Here is a 19,660-nt window from a genome sequence, read left to right on the forward strand (position 1 = left end):
TGAATACCTGCCCCTCGCCTACCTCTCTATCCTGCCACACACACTGGTGACAGCCCCGGAGATCCAGTGGCTGGTAGGGAAGGTATATTTTTGCCTTCTGGAAAGTGTACAGTAAGTCCTCACTTAGCCTCATGGATGGGTTCTGTGATTTTAAGTGAAGCAACAGGTAACGAACCAATTTTACCTTAGGCTAACTGATAGAAATGAGTTAAGTTCCTATGGCATCTCATCAATGTTATAATGAAATGACACTGAATGAAACAACATTACTCAAGGATGTGCCGTATGTTCTCCTTACTCTCATTGTCTTGGACGTTCCTGTTCCGTTACTCTATCAAACTTTGCATTCCAGTCTGTCCATTCCTGAGCCTCTACTGTGAGCAACATTTTTCTAGCAGAGTGAAAAGTCTTCTGAACAATGTAAGAAGAGGAAGAGCTTCTCAGGGGACAGGTGTCTGTTTATTTATATCAGGAAACGTACCTCCAAACCATTTCCTTCCTAAATCCCTAAGGAGGTTGCAAGCAGGAGTGGAGGCAGCGGCTGACGGATGGAGAGCCTGTGGCCTGGCTTTCATTCCCTGCCTCCCCTTCTCAGGGGAGCTCCCTAAACTCAAAACAGCACCCCTTTTCCTGCTTTAGTAAATGATAGGATGGGGATCCCTGGGCACATCCTGCACTAGACTCACAGTTCTGTGCCATCGAAGCCATTGGACTCTGGGAAAAGTGCATGAGGAAGGAGAAAAAGAAATGAAGCCCTTCTCTGAGGTCCTGCCACCCTTATGGGCCACCTGCCCTCCTCCAGCCGTTTGACATAAACTCTGGAGGAGTCATTACTGGGAGACAGGTTTCTTCTCGTTAGAGAAAAAGCCCAAAGAAAACTAACATTCAACGCAGCAAAGAACAGTTCATCAGCAACTAAGGCTGCACTGTTTGCAGAGATAACTGTGGGCTAAGGCCACCGGGGGCCCAGGGCTGTCACTGGGTGGAAACGTTTGTTGATTCTGGCTCACCCTGGTGGCAGGTCAGGAGCCCCCGGGCCTGATCTGGTCGCAGGCCATCCATCATCCCATTCACTGACCTTGCTGACTCTCTTCCTCCTCCTCAGCCTACTGTCCCTGTCTCTACGCTCCCCGGGTGGGGAGCTATTTCATCTTCCTCCCACCCTCAGTACCAGTACCATCTCACCCTTTTCATCAGCGTGAGATGGAACCAACTAACCCTGAGCTTTTAGTTCAGAAAGACCAGAGGTCAGATCTAGCCTCTGACACGCTGCTGTGTGACCGTGGGCAGGTTACTCAATCTCTCTGGGCTGCACTTTCCTCATTTGTAGCGCAGGTGAAATAATACTTACCCTAGTTTATTGGGAGGGTTAAATGGGATACTTTATACAAAGCATCCAGAACAGTGCCTATCACATAAAAAACGCTCCAAGAAAAAATGTCGCCAAATTTAAATCTCCAATGGGGGTGGCACCACCACCACCATCACTCAGGAGAAGTGGATTTTTCGGGGGGAAGTGTCCAGCCTCCCTGGATAAAGGGTGTCAGTGGGACAGGCATATGCTGACCTTTGGGACACTGCCTTTAGGTTACCTGAGAGGAATCAGCAAGCAAAGGCAACGGGAGGGGTCATGGTTGAAGTCAACTGCTGAGCCAGACGGTAACCTCGAAGGGCCCCAACTTGTCTCTTGTCTCCCCAGGTCTACCAGGGGAGAGAGGAACCCCAGGACTGCCCGGCCCCAAGGGTGATGACGGGAGGCCAGGAGCCACAGGCGTGATGGGCATGCGCGGGATCAAAGGTAATAATGAGTCTCAGAGCACCCTTGCTCACGGCTGGCCCCTGGGCACCAGCATGGGCATCGCAGCGGACGGACTGGCTCTAAATTCTGGCTATGCCACAGGCCAGCTGAGTGACCCTGAGCAAGTCACTTAATCTCATCGTTCAACATCCGTGTCTTCATCCCCACCCTAGACTCTCGGGATGCCATATTTCGCAGAGCTGTCATGAGGATTCAATGGGATGTAACTGTGGGAACACACTTTGTTAGCTCAGAAGTGCTGTCGAAATGCACGTGAGAACCAGCAGTACTACTACGAGGTTGCCGCTAGGAGGAAGCCCGGCCAGGAGAGGGGCCCGCAGGGGACCTGGGACTGTCACCTGCTCTCCTGTACTGCCACCTCCTCCCAGTCCCCCAGTCTTTGTATTCCCCCAATATGTCAAACTGGAACCAGTTCTCAGCTTTCCATTGCCAATAGTCTTTCTTCTCATTTTTTCTTCCTACTGATAGGCACCTTGTTCGTTGTTAGGGGAGCCCACTTTATAGTCAGTCCCTGTCTTTCCACGTTTATTTCAAGAGTGTCCAGACCTGCATCGTGGCAGAAGATGACCGGGCTCGACCTCCTCACTTGTTAAGATGAAATCTAAGAAAAACGTGCTGTTAGTCATTCCCACCCCATGTCTAGGATGGTCTCATCTTCCATCCCTGGGAACTTTGATTCTACCTTCTGGTTGGTGATTAAACAAGCTGAGGTTTTCCTTCCTTTTATGACCCACGTTTTTTAAATGGATTTCGAAACAGAGTACCACAACAAAACATCCTTACTGAAAAAACCCAACGACACAGAAGTGTGGAGTATAACGTCAAAAGTCAGCCCCCCACCCTTGGTCCCTTAAGCTCTTACTCTGTAGAATAACCACCATAAACAGTTTGGAGCCTATCCTGCCAGACCTTTTCTAAACACATCCATAGTTATATTTACATTTATGGTTGCCTTCGGTTTTTTTCAAAACTTGGATCATCCTTGGAGTTCTCCCCTGGAACTGGCTGGCTTGCTTATTTCCGCCAGACATCATGCCCTGGGCCTTTAATCTGCAGAGAGCTTTCTGAGGGTGCTTGGAATAGAATCGCTGGGTCGTTGTAATGCCTGCTCGAGTGGTGTCAGGACCCATTACTTCTGTGTACAGTGAGAGGCGAGCTGGGAAAAGACCATACCCTGGGAAGGGCATCCCACAGCTCCCTGGGAACTCTCCTCCATGTGTCCTGGCCTCCGCCACTAGTAAAGCTGCCTCACACAGAACCCCTGTCTTTCTCTCTGTCACTGAAGACCCTCCCCGCTTCTCTCTTCCTCTGCTTATTAGAGTGAACTTGGATGTAGACTTCGAAAACCTTGAGTGTTTAATAGGAATGTCTTCGCTTTGTCTTCTTTCTGCTGAATACCACGCACTCCTTTAGTCTGTGCTGGTGTTCGAGGCTTTAATGAGGAAGAAATGAAACTTCTCAGCTGGGCGCCTTCTACCTTCCCCAGGTAGCTCCTTCCTGCCATGGCCTGCCCTTTGGGGCTGCTGGCTCCTGCCTGAGGTTCTCCCTGGTTTTGGGTTAATAAGTCTCCTGCAGCCTGGCCAGCATGGCTCAGTGGTTGAGCGTCAAAGGTCACCTATGCACCAGAAGGTCACAGGTTTGATTCCTGGTCAGGACATGTGCCCAGATTGTGGGCTTAATCCCCAGTAGGGAGTGTATAGAAGGCAGCCGCTCAATGATTCTCTCTCATCATTGATATTTCCATCTCTCTCTTCCTCTCCCTTCCTCTCTGAAATCAATTAAAAAACTATTTTTAAAAATGTCTCCTGCAGATAATACTTTATTTACTACTAGTGGCCCAGTGCGTGAAATTTGTGCACATTAAAAGGGAATGAATTAGAGGAAATATTTTAATATTGCTATTTGCCCTTTCTCTTTAACCCTTTGAGTGCCAACCAATATCCTAGGAACTATTGCCAAGGCTGTCAGAGTCTGGGGTGTGCCGAGGAACCCAGAGTCAAGTCCCCACCCACCCGCACGTGGCTGGAAATCACATGAGACCCAGACCCAGCCGGCCCCACCCCCGTCAAGCCCCGCCAGATGGGGGGGGTGCAGCCTCAGGTCACCCGTCAAAGTCAAGCCCTGCTGGGCGGGGGGCGTGGCCTGAGGTCCCTGGGCCCGGCACTGGGGTGGGGGTGTGGCCTGAGGTCACCCAGCCTGGCTAGGCACCACACAGCCTCAGGTCCTTGCTGATTGGTCATTATGGTGTCACGGCATGACAACCATTTGCATATTAGCCCTTTATTATGATGATTAGGATTTATTTCCATTTCTAATGCCAGTTTTCTCCTCTATTTCAGGTGACCGAGGCCCAAAAGGAGAGAAAGGAGATAAAGGAGACAGAGCAGGGGATGCCAGTAAGGAAACTTTGTTGGGGTCACTGGATTCTGTGTCAGCATGAGAATAGCTGTCACCCAGAAAGGCACACAAGTTTGAGGGTTCAGGGGCTGGACCCATGGTCCAGGGCTTTGATGTTAAAGGAGCCCCCTACCTGTGTCAGGGCTCCACCAAGAGACAGTGTACTCCAGGGACACAGACTACGTTTCCAGGTGTGGTACAAGCCCCGGGGTTGTGTAGAAGGACCTGGAGGCAGACTTCCTAGGCTCCCTCCTGGCTGCCTCACTAGACAGCTATGTAATCTCTGGGCCTCCGTTTTCTCATCTGTGGAATGTGGATAAAAGAGTCCATACCTTACAGGATCACTGTGAGCATTAAGTGAGTTCATCACATAAAGTGCTTGTGCCTGGACATGAGGTTAGGAATCAGCAAGTGTTCATTATCATTCTATGTAATACACCGGTTCAGACGTTCTTCCTAAAATCACAGGAGATGCTAAAATTCAGTTACTGGCCTCATTAAAAAATGCATGGCTTCCCTGAGTACTTGCGTGGGGAAAGGCCTGGAGGCAAAGCAGGGTCCCTTTGTTTTCCTCCTTTGCCACCAACTGAGGAGAGATGCGAGGGATCTCAGTTCCTGGCAGGCCCCCAAGTCTCGGTAAGGGCGTCTTTCTGACAAGGGTACTTCCTACAGTGCTTATAAGGCAAGCCGACTTATCTAGTTAGCACTCCTTTCTAGCGTTTATTCTCCCCGCTAGAACCTTGGAGAGATTGCCAGAGGAGAATAAGTCTCCCAGCCAAGTCTCAATGAATAGTGTCTCCTAACCAAGTTGCAAAAGCATGCCAGCATCTAGAATTGCTGGGCTCTGAAATGCTGCGACCCTGTGTGAGGCATACACGGATTATCCTCTTCCAGGGCATCTGTACTGCAGTCTTGGCTTTGCGGGGAGACGGCTGGGAAAGAGCGCCTGCCTCCACCTTCTGCCCTAGACACTCAGGGACAGGCACCTCTTCAGATTCACACTTTGGACCCAGATGGATGGGTTTCCCTAAGGCCAATCTTTGGTTCCAGAAGGTCCTTAAAATATACTTTCCTCCCAGTCATGCATGACCAGAGACCTGGCTCCTTAATAGTGCCCTTTTCCGAGGTGTCTCTTCCTTCCACGGTCCTTCCCTTTCCCACGGCAGTGATCAGGATCAAACAGAGAAAACATTTGTGACAGTATTTTGTCACTAAAGTGATGGACATACCTGAGGACAAGGTGTGCCTACACATAACCTTGGACTTCACACATCCCCCTCACCTTAGATGCTGTGATCCACAAAACAATGTATGTGCCTCAGAGTCTTTCTAGCGTTATCTGGAGTCCCTTTCTAGAGCAGCCAAAGGCTGAGCTAGCGGTGTCCTGGCTAGATGAGGAGATCTGTTGGACCCTGCAGGAGCCAAAAGGCAAGTTTTGATGGCCAAGGAAGGGAGTCTGGCTATGATCTAGGACATCTGTGACATATCAGGGTCACACTTAGGAACTGGGCTGGGCACCATACTTTGTCTTTGGGTTGCTGCCTTCTCCTGCTCTCTTTGTTGACTGCGCTCTGATGGATTGCTGCCAAGGGAGCTGAGGAGGACCATGGCATTTAGCTGTGTGAAATAAACAACTCCTGATGGGGTGGCAGGAAGGGAGGAACTGTGGAAAGATGACCTTTAGAGGGAAATCAGGAACGCTGCCCACATACCAGAGGGGTGCTTGTCAGGAACTCTTTGGCAACCGTTCTTCAGCCGGCTCAAGAGGAGAGAGGAGGTCTGTGCTCGCTGAGCCCAGGGAAAGGAGGTGGTCATCAGTCACCACTAATCCCAAGGCCGCTTTTGTTACTGTTTAACTCACCTCTGCGGGCCCAGCTGGCTGGGCTCTGTGCTGGGATTGGGCTCGGAAGCTAGGGCCACAGTCTGGGAGGTGGGAGCTGAGCCACAGTGGTGTGGGGCTCCCCGGGGCGTGGGTGGGGAGCTTGGGAGAAGGACGGTTAATCCACTTGGCCCTGGAGCCTATTGACTGATGTCAGCTCTGGACAGCCCCTCCTCAGGGACTGCTGGCATTCTTTCCTGTCCTGAGGCGGCTACACCCTCCCTAGAGCCCAGAGGTCAGACAACAGCCCTTGCATAGAGTCTACGCCTCTCCTTCTGGCCCCTTGATGAGACCCGGAAGCGTCACCATTGGTGATGGGCCTGGGAGATGAGGTGGCCCAGCAGAGACAGCTCCATCATGGGAGGCTTTACTCAGCATGCAGGGGGTGTAGGAGACATACAGAAACTGTAGAACCACAAAACCGAAGGCCATTCATCCATCTCCCCGCTTTCAGAGGCCCGAATGGGGAGCTGACTGACTCTCCCAGGGCAAGTGCAGAGGCAGAACCAAACCCCCGGGCCTCCGACTTCTCTGATTCTGCAACGAGAGCTTCGGGCTGGTCTTGAAGAGTAGGGTTGGGCTCCTTGAAACCCCCAGTGGCTCCCTCACCTGACAGACAGATTTCAGGGTCTTTTAGGCTGAGGCGGGCCATTGCAGCAATGTGGAGCTGAGATCCATGCCTTCCCACGGCCTCCACCCCCTGGCCTGCCTCTGACCACATAAAACCCATGCTGTGTTGAGACTCCTGGTTGTGTTTCCAAGGAACTCCAATCCCAGAGGCATAAACTATATCCCTGGGAGTGAGGCTCTGAGGAGGAAGCCAAGGATCATCTTTCAGAAAAGTGCAGAAATTCTGACCCACACTGATTGCCCATTACCGGGGGATAGGGCGGGGGGGTGGTGTTAGTCATTCCCTGAGCCAGGGCAGCCCTAATGCACGGGAGGACGGATTCTCAGCATCGGAGCTCTACCCTCCTTTATAAAGGAGTGGGAGGAGGGACCCTCAGTGGAGGAGGGACCCTCCCCTGGGACCCCAGCTTGAGCTGAGGCCATGGAACCTTTCCAAACACCTCTGACCTTTAGCAGCACAAACCTAAAGTTCCAGCAGGTGGGGGTGTTACTATGTGAAAGGAACTGATGAGAAAAATAGATGGACCCGGGTCAAAATTGGAAATTGGGGGTTTCCTTTGAAGAGGGCCTTATAGAGAAGACTTCTTGGTACCCATGTTTTAAGTCAATATTACAATATATTTGTACAAGATCTTGCCATTGTTTACCCGTGTTTTGATCTGGAGTCATAGGATTTTAGAGTTGGGTGGGGTTTCAGATCAACTCCTCTCCTACGCCCAAGCGCACCCCACCCGTTCACTAAACAGAGGGCAAGAACGGAGAGCTGGAGAGACGGGCCACAGTGCCCAGGCTAGGTCATGGCCAAATTGGGCCTAGAATCCAGACCTCCTGATTTCTGCTTGATGAGAGGTAAAGTTGTTGTTTTTATTTCAAGCTATGGTGATATCAGTCATTCTGTTAGATGTTTGGCTTTGGGGAGCTTGGCCAGAAAAGATATATACATCTCAAGACAGAAAGACATTTGTTTTACCTACGTATATGGTCCATTTGCAAGAAAAATAAATAGTATTTTTGCAGCTAGGTGGTGGGGAAAGGATTTGGTTTTGTTTAAGCCCCACAGCATGAATTTAAAGAGGGATATAAGTTCAGATCGTATAAAATATTTTCCTCAATTTGTTTCCACGTGGAAAATATATGCAGGATGACCCAGGGTTAATTCTAAGCCAGCGCATGTTGATACTTATCAGTGGCATCTCAGAAAACTTGAAAAATATCCAACATCTTATGTGTGTTTTTAATATTTGGGGATGTAAGTTTGAGGGGGAGAGGGCAGTGGACACCCCAGTGTGCAGTATAAGCTCAAAATAAATTATCAGGATGTTGGCTTCTAGACAGTTTTCCTCCCTAGCTGCTGAGATCTTTCAATCTGCTTTAGAAAAAGGGATGCAGAGAGAGGCCTTCTGAGTCTGTGAATTCTCTTCCTCCCCTCCCTGCACCTACAGCTGGCTGCAAGCAGTGCCGCCGGGAATCTGTTAAGGATAATGTAGCCCTGGAAGTTAGCATTTTTTTCCGGCAAGGAGAGACAGAGCTACCAGACCTTTTATATACAATCCTATTTCTTTATTTACTTAGTGCGTCGACATCCTCTTTTCTTCATATAGTTTGACTACCCCACTGACAACATGATTTAAAAGTAAGCCGCACTCCTAAGGAAAAGGAACCACTCAGATAAAACTACCAACAAACTTGTACCTGGCACTATGGGGAGGAAAGCGTCCGTGTACATTACGTACCGAATTCTCACAGTCAGGTTCAAGGGTGGGGAGGTGAGGAGGAGGCTGGGGAAGGGGGAGGAGGAACCTGCCCAATGTCACCAGAGTTTATAAGGTGTGGAGTGGACACAGATGGGGTCCTTCTGCTACCATCTTGAGTTACCTTTGACAGCACGGGTCCTTATGGACCATTCTGTCTGTCCTTAGCAGTTTAGTATGAAGGTGCTAATTCCCTCCTCGGCAATTCTCAGTTACTTTAAAGGTACTCTTCCCTGCCCCCATGTTTTCTCTTCATGTCACCAAGCCGGTGTGAGGGGAGCGGGGCGGGCATCTGCTGAGATCCGTCACCTGTCTCCCTGAGCTAACCTGTGTGGAAGCACCGGGCACATACCTGGCAGGTGGACTGCCTCACACATTGGTTTCCTTGGTACATTCGCTCATTCCTTCTCCCTATACTTATTGAGTGAGTGCTCCGCGGATGCAAACACCACAGAATGTGTACAGAGAGGACAGTATTTTTCACATGTCTCCCCGCACCTAAGTGTATGTCTAGTCACACTGAAAGTGCACAGGGACATAACATTCACTCAGAAAGACTGTCCTGTGGCAAACATTGCTTCCAGTCCCAGCTGACACAGAGTGGGAGACAGCGGAGAGAAAGAAACGAAGGCAAGGACAGTTTCAAAATCACAAAATTCCAAAATCACAGTAGAGTGTGGTGAGTGCTAGAGTAGATGTCTGTACGAAGGCTAATATGCCTCCTGTTGTGGGGGTCAATTGAGAGGTGTCTTTGACCCAAGTCTTGAAGGGCAAGTTGGTGGGTGTCAGGGAGATGGGAGGTGAAGTATTCCAGTAAAGAGAACCAGGCATGAATTAGCAGAGCATTGTCTGATAAGTCCAAATAGTTTGACATGGCGAGGGTTTGGGATGTAAGAAGAAAACAAGGCCAGAGAGATATGTTTGGATCAATGGCCAAGAGTTCAGACTTGACCGCGGGGCACTGGGAAGCCTGGGAGGGCTGGAAGCGGAAATGACACGGCAGCGACTGACCAGGGAGGGGACCAGACTGGGACCTAGAACAAGAAGTAACAAAGCCTCAGCCGTCCCTGATGACCCTCAACACCGCAACTAGTGCCAGGCACCGGATGGGCAGGCAGACCCTTTCTCCCCATGGAAAGTTCCATAGTCCAAGTTCATGTTTCTCTGCTGCTCCTGCTTCTCCTCTTGTCTGAGCTGCTCCCCCTTTAGAAAGTCCTGCTTTTCAGAAACAGCTCCTGGGAAGATGACATGCGCACTCTGGGGAGTAGCACAGGCCATGGAGTAGCAATCCTGAGACCCGAGGCCCCTGCTGGCCCAGCCCTGAGGCCAGCCCCTCAGCCTCCGCAACTTCCTCTTCCCCGGTACTGTGCAGAGAATGGGATCTGGCCTTCCGAACATTCTGGTTTGCCAAGAGCCTGTGTTAAGCCTTCCAAAAACAAATCCAGTGACTTTTCCTGAAAGCGTCCGAGCAACCCCTTCCAAGAGAGCTTTTACAGGGCTGTGTGCAGAAAGCATTTCCGTTCCGATTAATCCAGGCTGCCCTGGGTTTGATGACTTCAAATAGATTCGAGAGGGGCTGGAAACGCAAAAGGCCTGGCTCCTTTAAGAAGCCAGGTGGTAAAATGTGGCTGTGTGATGGGGGTGCCTGAGAAATAGTGTTGAACCCAATAGAAGAAATAGTGTTCCTATTTCTAGGAACCACTGAGCTAGTGAGCCCCGTTACCCTCACGCTTTCAAAAGCGCAGAAAGAAGAGCTGCAGCGTGGGCCCTCGCGAGGAAAAACAGCTTAGGCGGTGGGGGAAGGAAGCCCCCTTGGGAATCTGTGCTCTGGCGCTGCTCAGAGGTCACAAGCAGGCCCGCGAATGCTTGTTTTATAAATATATGCTAAGTGAAAGCAGGAACCAACCGAAAGCCAAACTGAGGGGGCTAACTGGGAGAAAATAAACATGCCCGTGTTTGGAGTTTATGTTAAGGATTAGCAGCCAAGCGTGTAAGTGGAATTTGAGAAGGTTTGCTCTTTTTAACTTCGTCTAGTGGGGTATCTCACGCTTGCGAGTGGAGGTGACCAGTTTGTTCCCTAAACACCTATCCTTCCTATGGTGAGTGAGCAAGGGGGCCTGCCCCATGCTATCCCCGTGTCCCTCCTTCCCTGTGTTTAGCTGACACTACTGTGCCCGTCCTTCCAAGAAGGGCCCGGGCAGTGCCCGCTGACTGGCATTCCCAGCCCCTTGGCAAGCATGGGATTGGCCCTGCAAGAAAGCTCCTTTAGTAACAAACTTTCACAATGAAGGTGACCAAGGAATTTTTCTTCAAACAACAATGCCTCAACACTACTGAAGAGTTGGCGTTTTGGTCTTTGATGTGGGTTTGTACAAAGAAAGTTTAAAGTTGAGACCTACTTTAAAACCAGGAATGATAAAACTGCTTATGCAGAAAGCAATTCAAACAAACTCAGCAATCAATTTTAAATCCCATGCCCTTGCACCCTCTTCTCTGAAGATGGGAGAGAGGCATGCTGAAGGCACTTCAGATTCATTCCATCAGGGAGGTCCCTGCGGTGTCTTTTTAAAAAAACAAACAAACATTTTTATTAATTTCAGAGAGGAAAAGGAGAGGGAGAGAGAGAGAGAGAGAGAGAGAGAGAGAGAAACATCAATGATGAGAGAGAATCATTGATTGGCTGCCTCCTGCACAACCCCTACTGGGGACCAAGGCCACCTGTGCCCTTAACTGGAATCAAACCTGGGACCCTTCATTCCACAGGCCAACACTCTATCCAATGAGCCAAACCAGCTAGGGTCCCCCAGTGTCTTTTTTGATGTAACGGAATCAGCTTTAGCTGCCGCTGCCTGAACTTCACAGCCCACCTTAACAGTGGGAAACACCCTCGGGGTGAACTTGGAACCAGTTCTCTAAATGGGCTTATTTCCCCTGGCCCCAGATTTCAGCCTCTCTTCTAACGAGCCAGTTGTAGAATTCTAATGGAAGAAAGAAGATGAAAGAGGGAGGCACAGCCTGTGGACACCCCCGGGGTCTTGTGGGTGCTGTGATAGGAGGGTGTCAGGGCCGGTTTCCTCACTGACTCAGAAGTGGGGTGAGTCCCTGGCAGCAGTGCCTCAGTCTCCCAGCATGATCCTTGGGGCTTACATTGGGTTCAACACTATTCCTTGAGAACCGACCACCCTAGGCACTGAGCTCGTGTATATTTCAGAGTAACTCCCTAAGGTATGTGTGGTTATCCCAGATGAGGAAACTCTGTATTTTGAGAGGTTCAATTCCTTGCCCAATGCCATAGAGCTTGAAGGTGGTAATATGGTGCTAAAGGCAGGTCCTGTTTCAAGGATTTAAAGTATGGGGGCGGGGAAGCATTCCAGCCAGGGGTCTCCGGCTTTGAACTTGAAGCAGAGCAGAACTGAGAGAAAAAACAGGGCAGGACAGGACAGTGTGTGAGTGAGGGCAGAGGGTGTGAAAGACCCTTCTTAGGAAAGGCCACTAGATCTAGACGTTGGCCTCAGAGGTCCAGGCAGCAGGCCCACGAAACCTTTCCAGGGCTGCTGTGTAAGCATCACACCTCCCCACAGTTACATATAAAATCAGAGCTCAGCATCAGTGACTTTCTCCTGGATCCACAGCATTTCTGTCTTGTCCTAGAGGCCTGTTGACTCTTGTGGCAAGCCGGCACGGCCATGGCATACTCAGCCCCACATCGGGCACCTTATGTGCCGCACCAACTCAGTCCAGGTTCGGTGACCCTGAGAGGGGGCAGTGAAGGATGGAGAAAAGACAGACAAGAGAAGAAAGCTGGGTCTGGGTGGGACGCTGCCCTCTCTGATGGAGAGCTAGCGACAGTGCCCCGGACTACAAGCTGTGTCTTTATTTTATAGCCAGATTCCACCAGGCAAAGTAAGGGTGTGGTCAAGATGTTTACAACATTCTCGTGAGTTTCGATCCTACTCAATAACATGCACCTGAACTCTATCAAGCCCAAGTCACTCAGGCACGCGGGGCCACATGTTCGGACCATAGGTTCAAGCTTACAACTATAGCTGTTGACTATACTTGTGCTGGCTTTGCCCGTCAAGCTGGGGCTTGCACATGGCCATGAGAGGAATGAGCCCTCTCATTAGTCTGAGGCTTGAACCTGTCCAAACACTGTAGCTGCTCTCCACAGACACTCACTGCCCTTTGAGGGGCCCTAGAAGCAAAAGCAAGACAAAGGACTCACCTCTGCACCTGGCCGCCAAGTAACTTCCTACAAATCCAGCTCTGAGCAGAACTTCTGGGCCGTAGAGAAATCCTCCCACTGTGATGGAGAGGGCTCCTGCTTCAGGGCTGGGCAGGAAAAATGCTTCGTTTCCTTTTGATCAAACACATTTTCCTTGAACAACTACTGGGAGCCAGGCAGCCATGAGCAGGGTGTTGGAGAAACAAAATCAGCCAAGACAAACTCCCGGTTTCCAATGAACCTGCAATAGAAGAGGGAAGACCCACGGGTGAGTCAACATTTAAAACCCACCCAGCATGCCTAATGCAGTGTTGACTGGGGAGACATTTCTGCTACCTCTTTTACAAAGCGATGCCCCAGCACCCAGGGTGACTCGCAACCAAAGACAGTAGTACAGTGGCCCCAAGGCCTGTGGGTTGGAGACTGAGGTGTGGCCACTTTATCGTGTGACCTTGAGAATCCTTCTCTGAGGCTCAGCTTCCTCCCGTTAAATGGGTGTAATCTCACCCACCTTAGAGGGGGACTGCAAAGATCAAAGGAGACCATCTGACAACATTTCTTTGAAGAGGCACAAAGTACCATATTAAGTGAGAGCATATTAAGTTTCCTAATTACCATTAGGAAATAGCATTTTATGAAGCACACCCACAGGCCAGACCACATTTTAAAAGGGATGCCCTCCAGCAGTGCCTGGCCAGAAACTCCTTAGTTTGCTTATGACAGCGGTTCTCAACCTGTGGGTCGCGACCCCTTTGGGGGTGGAATGACCCTTTCATTGGAGTTGCCTAAATACATCCTGCATATCAGATATTTACATTACGATTCATAACAGTAGCAAAATTACAGTTATGAAGTAGCAATGAAAATAATTTTATGGTTGGGGGTCACCACAACATGAGGAACTGTATTAAAGGGTCGAGGCATTAGGAAGGTTGAGGACCACTGGCTTATGGGGTGACTGCTGTCCTCCCCATGCGAACCACATGTCCTGTGGATGTCAGAGCGAAAGAAATGTCCACAGAAGGACACGGCCCAGCTTTCTCCACCTCAGGGCGAGGGCTCTGAGGCCCTGGGCTGCCGGGCGGCCGGGTGCATAGGGAGTTCTTTCTGCATAAGAGAATAAAAGTTCAACTTCCTTAACGGGCAGCTGGTCCAGATTATGGCCTGGGCTCTACTCTGCAGCTGCAGAAAATCAGAGCCTGTTTTCCCATCCCCATGTGTTTATTTCTATGCTCCACGGCCTCCTTTCTGTCGAATTGTTTTGCTTTGGCGGGGCCGGGAAGTCAGGATGAACAAACCTAAAGGAGCTGCGAAGTTTCGGGCGCAGGCCTCGTGGGTTTCCCTCCTCTGCTTTTCTTGAGAAGCAAAGTTCTCTGGGTTTGGGGCCTCCTGGTGCACAGCCAAGCAGGATCTAGGCTTATTTAGGGATCAGATCTGTTCCAAGAGCCCCTCAAAAGGGCTGTGAATCCTGTTCATTCATTCATTGATTCTTTCATTCATTCACTCACGCCCTCAGTCCAGTTGGTTGAGCACTGTCCTCTCTGCCTGCAAGAGGGCTGCTGCAGGGACCCACGGGGGTGCGATGGCCATGGCCTTGGCTTTCACAGGGATTACACTGGTGAGTGTGGAAAGCCCTGGAAGAGGAAGTGGCAGGCAGTGTGTGCAGAGCACTTCCTGGGGCCACAGGCCAGGGAAACCCTCCCAGAGGAGGTGACATCTATAGGCCTTACAAGGCCTGACAGCTGTGTAGCTGGGACTTGATCCCAGATCCGTCCCTTCAAACAGTACACTGAGCCCTGGCAGTGCATTGACATCACCTGTGAGCTGTTGGAGACTAGCCTGGCCTCCTCTTGGTAGATTTTTAAAGCATCAAATTATATATAAGGCAAAAGGGGGCCCGGGCGGGGGGGGGGGGGAATATCTCAATTCCCTAGGCAATTCTCCCATGTGGCCAGGGTTGAGAACCTCTGCTTTCATCCAAGGCTCTTTTCCCTTTTCCTTACTGTTAAAGACACTAATTACTGCAGACCCCAGAAGGCTGTTTGGCGATAGATGGAAGGTGCTTTATACATGGAGAGGGCTGTTATTAAATACTTGTCTTGAGTACTCAGTCTGACAGTCATGTCTGTGGTTTGAACATGAAAGGACTTTTGCTCTTCTCCCTGGCTTCACCTTGTAGCAGCTGTGTGACCATCTGCAGATTCCTTGACTGTTCTGGGCTCGTTTTCTTTTAAGGGGGAGCCATCACTAACTGTGAAGAAGCATGAGAAAATGCACGCACATAGCACTTTGCACGTGCCTGATGTAGTCGGAACAGAGTACACATTATTCCTTTCGCTGTCTCTCCTTAACTGGGAATCTCTCCTGGGCAGCTCCCAGAACTTGGCTTTGTTGTAGTTGGGTTTGAGGGTGGCTCTGAGCCAGGTGCGGACAAGCCCTGCAGGGAGAAGGTAGTTCTAAGGCTACCCCAGCCCTGGAAATCAGTTCTTGAGACAGTGGCCACTGGCCCTTAGGCTGTCCTCCCAGACCCCCTTTCGCTGTCTCTCCTTAACTGGGACTCTCTCCTGGGCAGCTCCCAGAACTTGGCTTTGTTGTAGTTGGGTTTGAGGGTGGCTCTGAGCCAGGTGTGGACAAGCCCTGCAGGGAGAAGGTAGTTCTAAGGCTACCCCAGCCCTGGAAATCAGTTCTTGAGACAGTGGCCACTGGCCCTTAGGCTGTCCTCCCAGACCCACTGAGGGGCTCAGTAATGACACCACTCCCTCAGTTGTGCTCCCACCAGATGCTAGAGAAAGAAGGAGATATTTGACATTCCCCCTACCCACCCCCCTCCCCCAATTATAAGCACAAAAAGGGGAGCATATGGAGCAAAACAAAGGTGAAGAATAATTAGATGAAGAAACACTGGAGCCGTTTGGAGATACCAGCGCCCTGTGAATAAAACCAGATGCTGGTTTAAAAATCCCGGAATGGATGCCCAAGGGATGGTGTCGAGTTCCCTTCCATTCCCAGAGGCAGGATGAGCAGCTGTCAGGCGTGGTACTGGGTAGAGAGGATTCCTGTGCTTGAAGTGGGAGAGGGTGGCACAGCCCCTGACAGCCCTGGGGCTCAATATTCAAACCCAAGGAGTCTGGGGTGGATCCAGCCTGCTTTGTCTGGGCCCTGGTTTTCCCTACGTATGTGTTTACAAGGCCCGGAGAACAAAGAAACACTCATTTTAAGAAGAGAATCCCCACCTAGGATATCTGTAAGGTCTGTGCTAGGAGCCCCACAGTGGCCTCAGCCCTAGCGCCACATTCCTGGGCCATTCCAGAGCTGCTTTGCCTAAGGAATCGCATCCAGCTCACATTAGAGAGCAGAAAGTTGCTGACAGCAGGAGCCGGACTTTTGCCGAAACCCCTGTCCGCCTCCCCTAATATGTTACCGACCCCGGGAACTGAGCCCTGGGGAGAGCAGAGGAAGTTAGGAGAGGGATCCAATTGGACCGATGAACCCCCTTTTGCTCCTCCTCCCCACGCAGCAGGGTGGCTTTGCAAAGAGGGTTGCAATGATATACTCCTGCTGAGCCACTGTATCCAGCCATCCTCAGCAACCCATGAAGACCCCTCAGAGCTCACCATGTGTTGCTGGGCAAAGTGCTGACTGGCCAGGGGCGGGAACTCACAGTGAGAGGTGCCCATAATGGGCCACGTGCTGTCGCTTGCACCCACCACCATTATACCCGTTTTCAGAAGAGGGTAGGTGTAGAGGGGTCACATCTGGCCTGCAGCAGAGCCAAATTCAAACCCTGTGCCCAAGTCCAGACCCAGTCTCTTTCCACTCTCCCCCGGTGGCTCCCCACCCAATCCCCAAACCCACCCTGGGCCCAAGAGGCAAGTAGCTAAGCTCTGAGGCTGGTGTGTCGGATTCGCAGGCGCCTCTTTGGGGATTTTTGCTGGCCAGGACCAGGGGTTCGGTGGGTCTCTTTAAGTCATGTGGGCTTATAATAAGGACACCTTCTTTAAAAAATCAGGACTCATAATATATGAGTAAGTGGGCCTGGAATGGGAAGGTCATTCAGATCCAAGGCAGCTCTGGGGCCACAGCACTAGGGGCTCATGTCTTCGCTTTAGTGTCTCGTCTGCAACATGGCTTATTAATTCCTGTCCCTGCCTCTTCTTGTTCTGCTCGGCCTTCTCCATTTCCCCCAGCTCAGGTTCCTAAGAGAATCTGCGTGGTCCTGACCAGCATCATCACAACGGTTTGGACAGAACTTTTGCGCCAGACCCATCCTTACCCATGTGTAAGGAAGGGCCCATGGGCAGTGAGCATGGCTTACACCTTGACCAGTTTGTCTAATAGCAGCCTTATCACATCAGATGTTAAAGAGAAACAAAACCAGCTGATAGTTAAAGTGGTCAGGATGCATCTTAATCAGTAATGCACAATTGCAATAGGAAAAAGAGACCAGCATGCACTGAACTAAATTTTGATGTGTACAGAGGTGACTGGGCATTTAAAGGGACAATGGGGAAACAGGGAAGAGGTGAGTGGGGGCTCAGTAGAGTCAGGGGAGTGAAAAATTACAAAAAGCAGGAGGGGGTTGGTCCCTATGAAACCCATCTGGCGCTTCTCCAAGTTAGGTTCCTCCCCTCCCAAAGAGGCCGTGAGGCAGGGTCCTATCTTCAGGTGTTGGCTGGATGAAGAGTCAATTCTTTTGATAACCTTGAGTTTTCTCAAGCAGGCACTGTAGGAGAGGCTAGGACCATGCGTGGCTTGCAGCTGTTAGCAATTATGTAAGTGACTTGTTCAAATCTTTACAGGCCAAGGTTGAGGCCTCGGAGATGAGAAGGCTCAGAGGGGCCTGGTTAGAGTTGGTCAAGGAGAGACTCTTTGTCACTGATCCCCTTAACACCCCTGGGAAGTGAGTGTGACCAGTGAAGAAATGAGGATGAGTGTGTCCTAGTGCCCCTCAGATGTAAGAAGAGCACTGGCAGCATGCCTTGACCAACCCCCTGTGAGTCCCCTCCTGCTGGCTCACTACTCTCCTTGCCATCCCCACTGCCTGCCTCGGATCCGCTCCTATGGCACTTAGCAGCGGCATCTTGGAATTGTCTCATAGTATTTTTATGTCCAGAGAAGAAGTAGGGGTAATCTACCTCTGTGTCCCCGTGGCTGGGCCAATACATGTTTAAAGATCGGCCAAGAATAGGGAGTCTACAATGATCTACATAAAGGCAGCACAAAGAGATACAACCCAGAGCTGAGATCCCCAGTGACAATGTGAACAGCGAGTCCATGGTCTCCATCCTGGAGCACCACCATTCCTGCCTGAGCTGGTGGGATCCGTGGGTGGGCACAGCATCCATTCTCAACAAGCCAGGCACCGAAGAGTAAGACTGGAACCAGAGAGACAGAGAAATCTGAGGCATTCAGCTGGAGATTCCACTCGTACCCACTAAAAAAAGTCATGCATCCAACCAGCCATCTGGTCTCCAGCCCATCTACTCCCCAAACATTTACTTAGCATTTTCAGCCAGCCAAGCATAATATTAAATACTGAGGGATCGTGGACAAATAAATCATTATCTCTCTTTGCAAGGAACTCTTCCAGGGGGAAATCTGATATGTACAGGTAACCCTCAGAGACAGAGCTTGGCTTGAGCTCTCTCAAGCAGTGCCCTCTGGTCTGAGGCGTGCCAGCCTGCCTCCATCCTGGACCTACTGGTTGAACCTCGAACCAGCTTCACTCTGTGGTATGGCTTAGGCAGAACTGAAAGTGGCTGGCATTGGAAAGAGCATGGCTCTAGAAAGGGAGGAATTTGGCATCCCTGTAACAGCCGGTTACTTTCTCTCTGAACCTCAATTTCCTCATTTCTAGATGTGGGGTTTGGACTGGGCAGTCACTGAGGTCTCTATAGGCGCTGACATTCTGTGTTCTTACCCAGAATGCCTCAAGGACAAATACAACACTTATTTATCCATGCGTCCTTAATACCTAGCACAGTTTGGGAATATGGTAGCAATCCCTTAAGTGCATCTGTGAACATCTGGGTGTCCCTACTGTGGGGGTACAAGGAAAAAGCTCTGCCCAAGTCTCCCCGTCCAAAATGGGGCCTCCACTCACTCTCCCTCCCCGTTCTGTGCTTCTGCTCCCATCGATGCACTCATCAATACTTGGCCATAATTATATTTGTATTTGTTTTTCAGCTTTATTGTTCATCTTTCCCACTAAAGTAGCAGTCCACGAAGGCAGACACTGTTCCTAGATGTACCCACCTGGAACAGGGTCAGGCCCCTAAGAGACAGTCAGTCACTGATTTCGCACAACGAAGAAGCGAACAGAGTGAGCTCAGGATGGCGGAGCAGAGAGGATAGGGGAGAGCCTCCCAACATCAGTCCTGGCTGCCCACCCCCGGCCCAGTCTCTTCCTGTTATTTTGACCCGACACCCTGAACTCTGCCTGGGCCGCTTGGACCCACTGCCTCCTCCTTCCACTTTCCCGCTCCTCATGACCCCACCCGAGGCTTCTGTGGGAGGCCTCCTGGCCGAGGCGGCCCTCTGCCTCCTTGACAGGTGCTGACAGAGGCGAGGCAGGTCTGTGAGAAATCAAGGCTGACGTCTTGGCCTCGGCCAACCTACCCAGGGCCAAGCCCCCAGCCAGCCAGGGGCCAGGCCTTTGCTGCTACTGGCTCCAGGTTAGCAGGCAGGGGGTTTCTCTGTCTCGGGCCGGCCTCTGCCTTCCAGCTTCTCTCCAGGTTTTCCCTCTCTCCAGATTTTCTGTCTTCCCTTGCTCATCCTCAGCTTTTTTTTGTTATAACCTAGGGCAGTGATGGCGAACCTTTTGAGCTCGGGGTGTCAGCATTTTGAAAAACCCTAACTTAACTCTGGTGCCGTGTCACATATAGTAATTTTTTTATATTTGCAACCATAGTAAAACAAAGACTTATATTTTTGATATTTATTTTATATATTTAAATGCC

The 19,660-nt window shown here is 50.6% G+C and overlaps 1 protein-coding gene across 1 annotated transcript in view; it reads left to right on the forward strand.

Annotated features, from left to right (window-relative positions):
• SCARA5 (scavenger receptor class A member 5) overlaps window positions 1-19,660 on the forward strand; it is a 61,422-nt gene that overhangs the window by 31,778 nt on the left and 9,984 nt on the right. Inside the window, exons 4-5 of the mRNA XM_015564650.1 lie at window positions 1,700-1,798; window positions 4,159-4,257. Of these exons, the coding sequence (XP_015420136.1) occupies window positions 1,700-1,798; window positions 4,159-4,257 (198 nt within the window). The remainder of the gene's footprint in view (window positions 1-1,699; window positions 1,799-4,158; window positions 4,258-19,660) is intronic.

This window comes from Myotis davidii, unplaced genomic scaffold (assembly GCF_000327345.1).
Source record: "Myotis davidii unplaced genomic scaffold, ASM32734v1 scaffold198, whole genome shotgun sequence".
NCBI classification, from domain to species: domain Eukaryota; kingdom Metazoa; phylum Chordata; class Mammalia; order Chiroptera; family Vespertilionidae; genus Myotis; species Myotis davidii.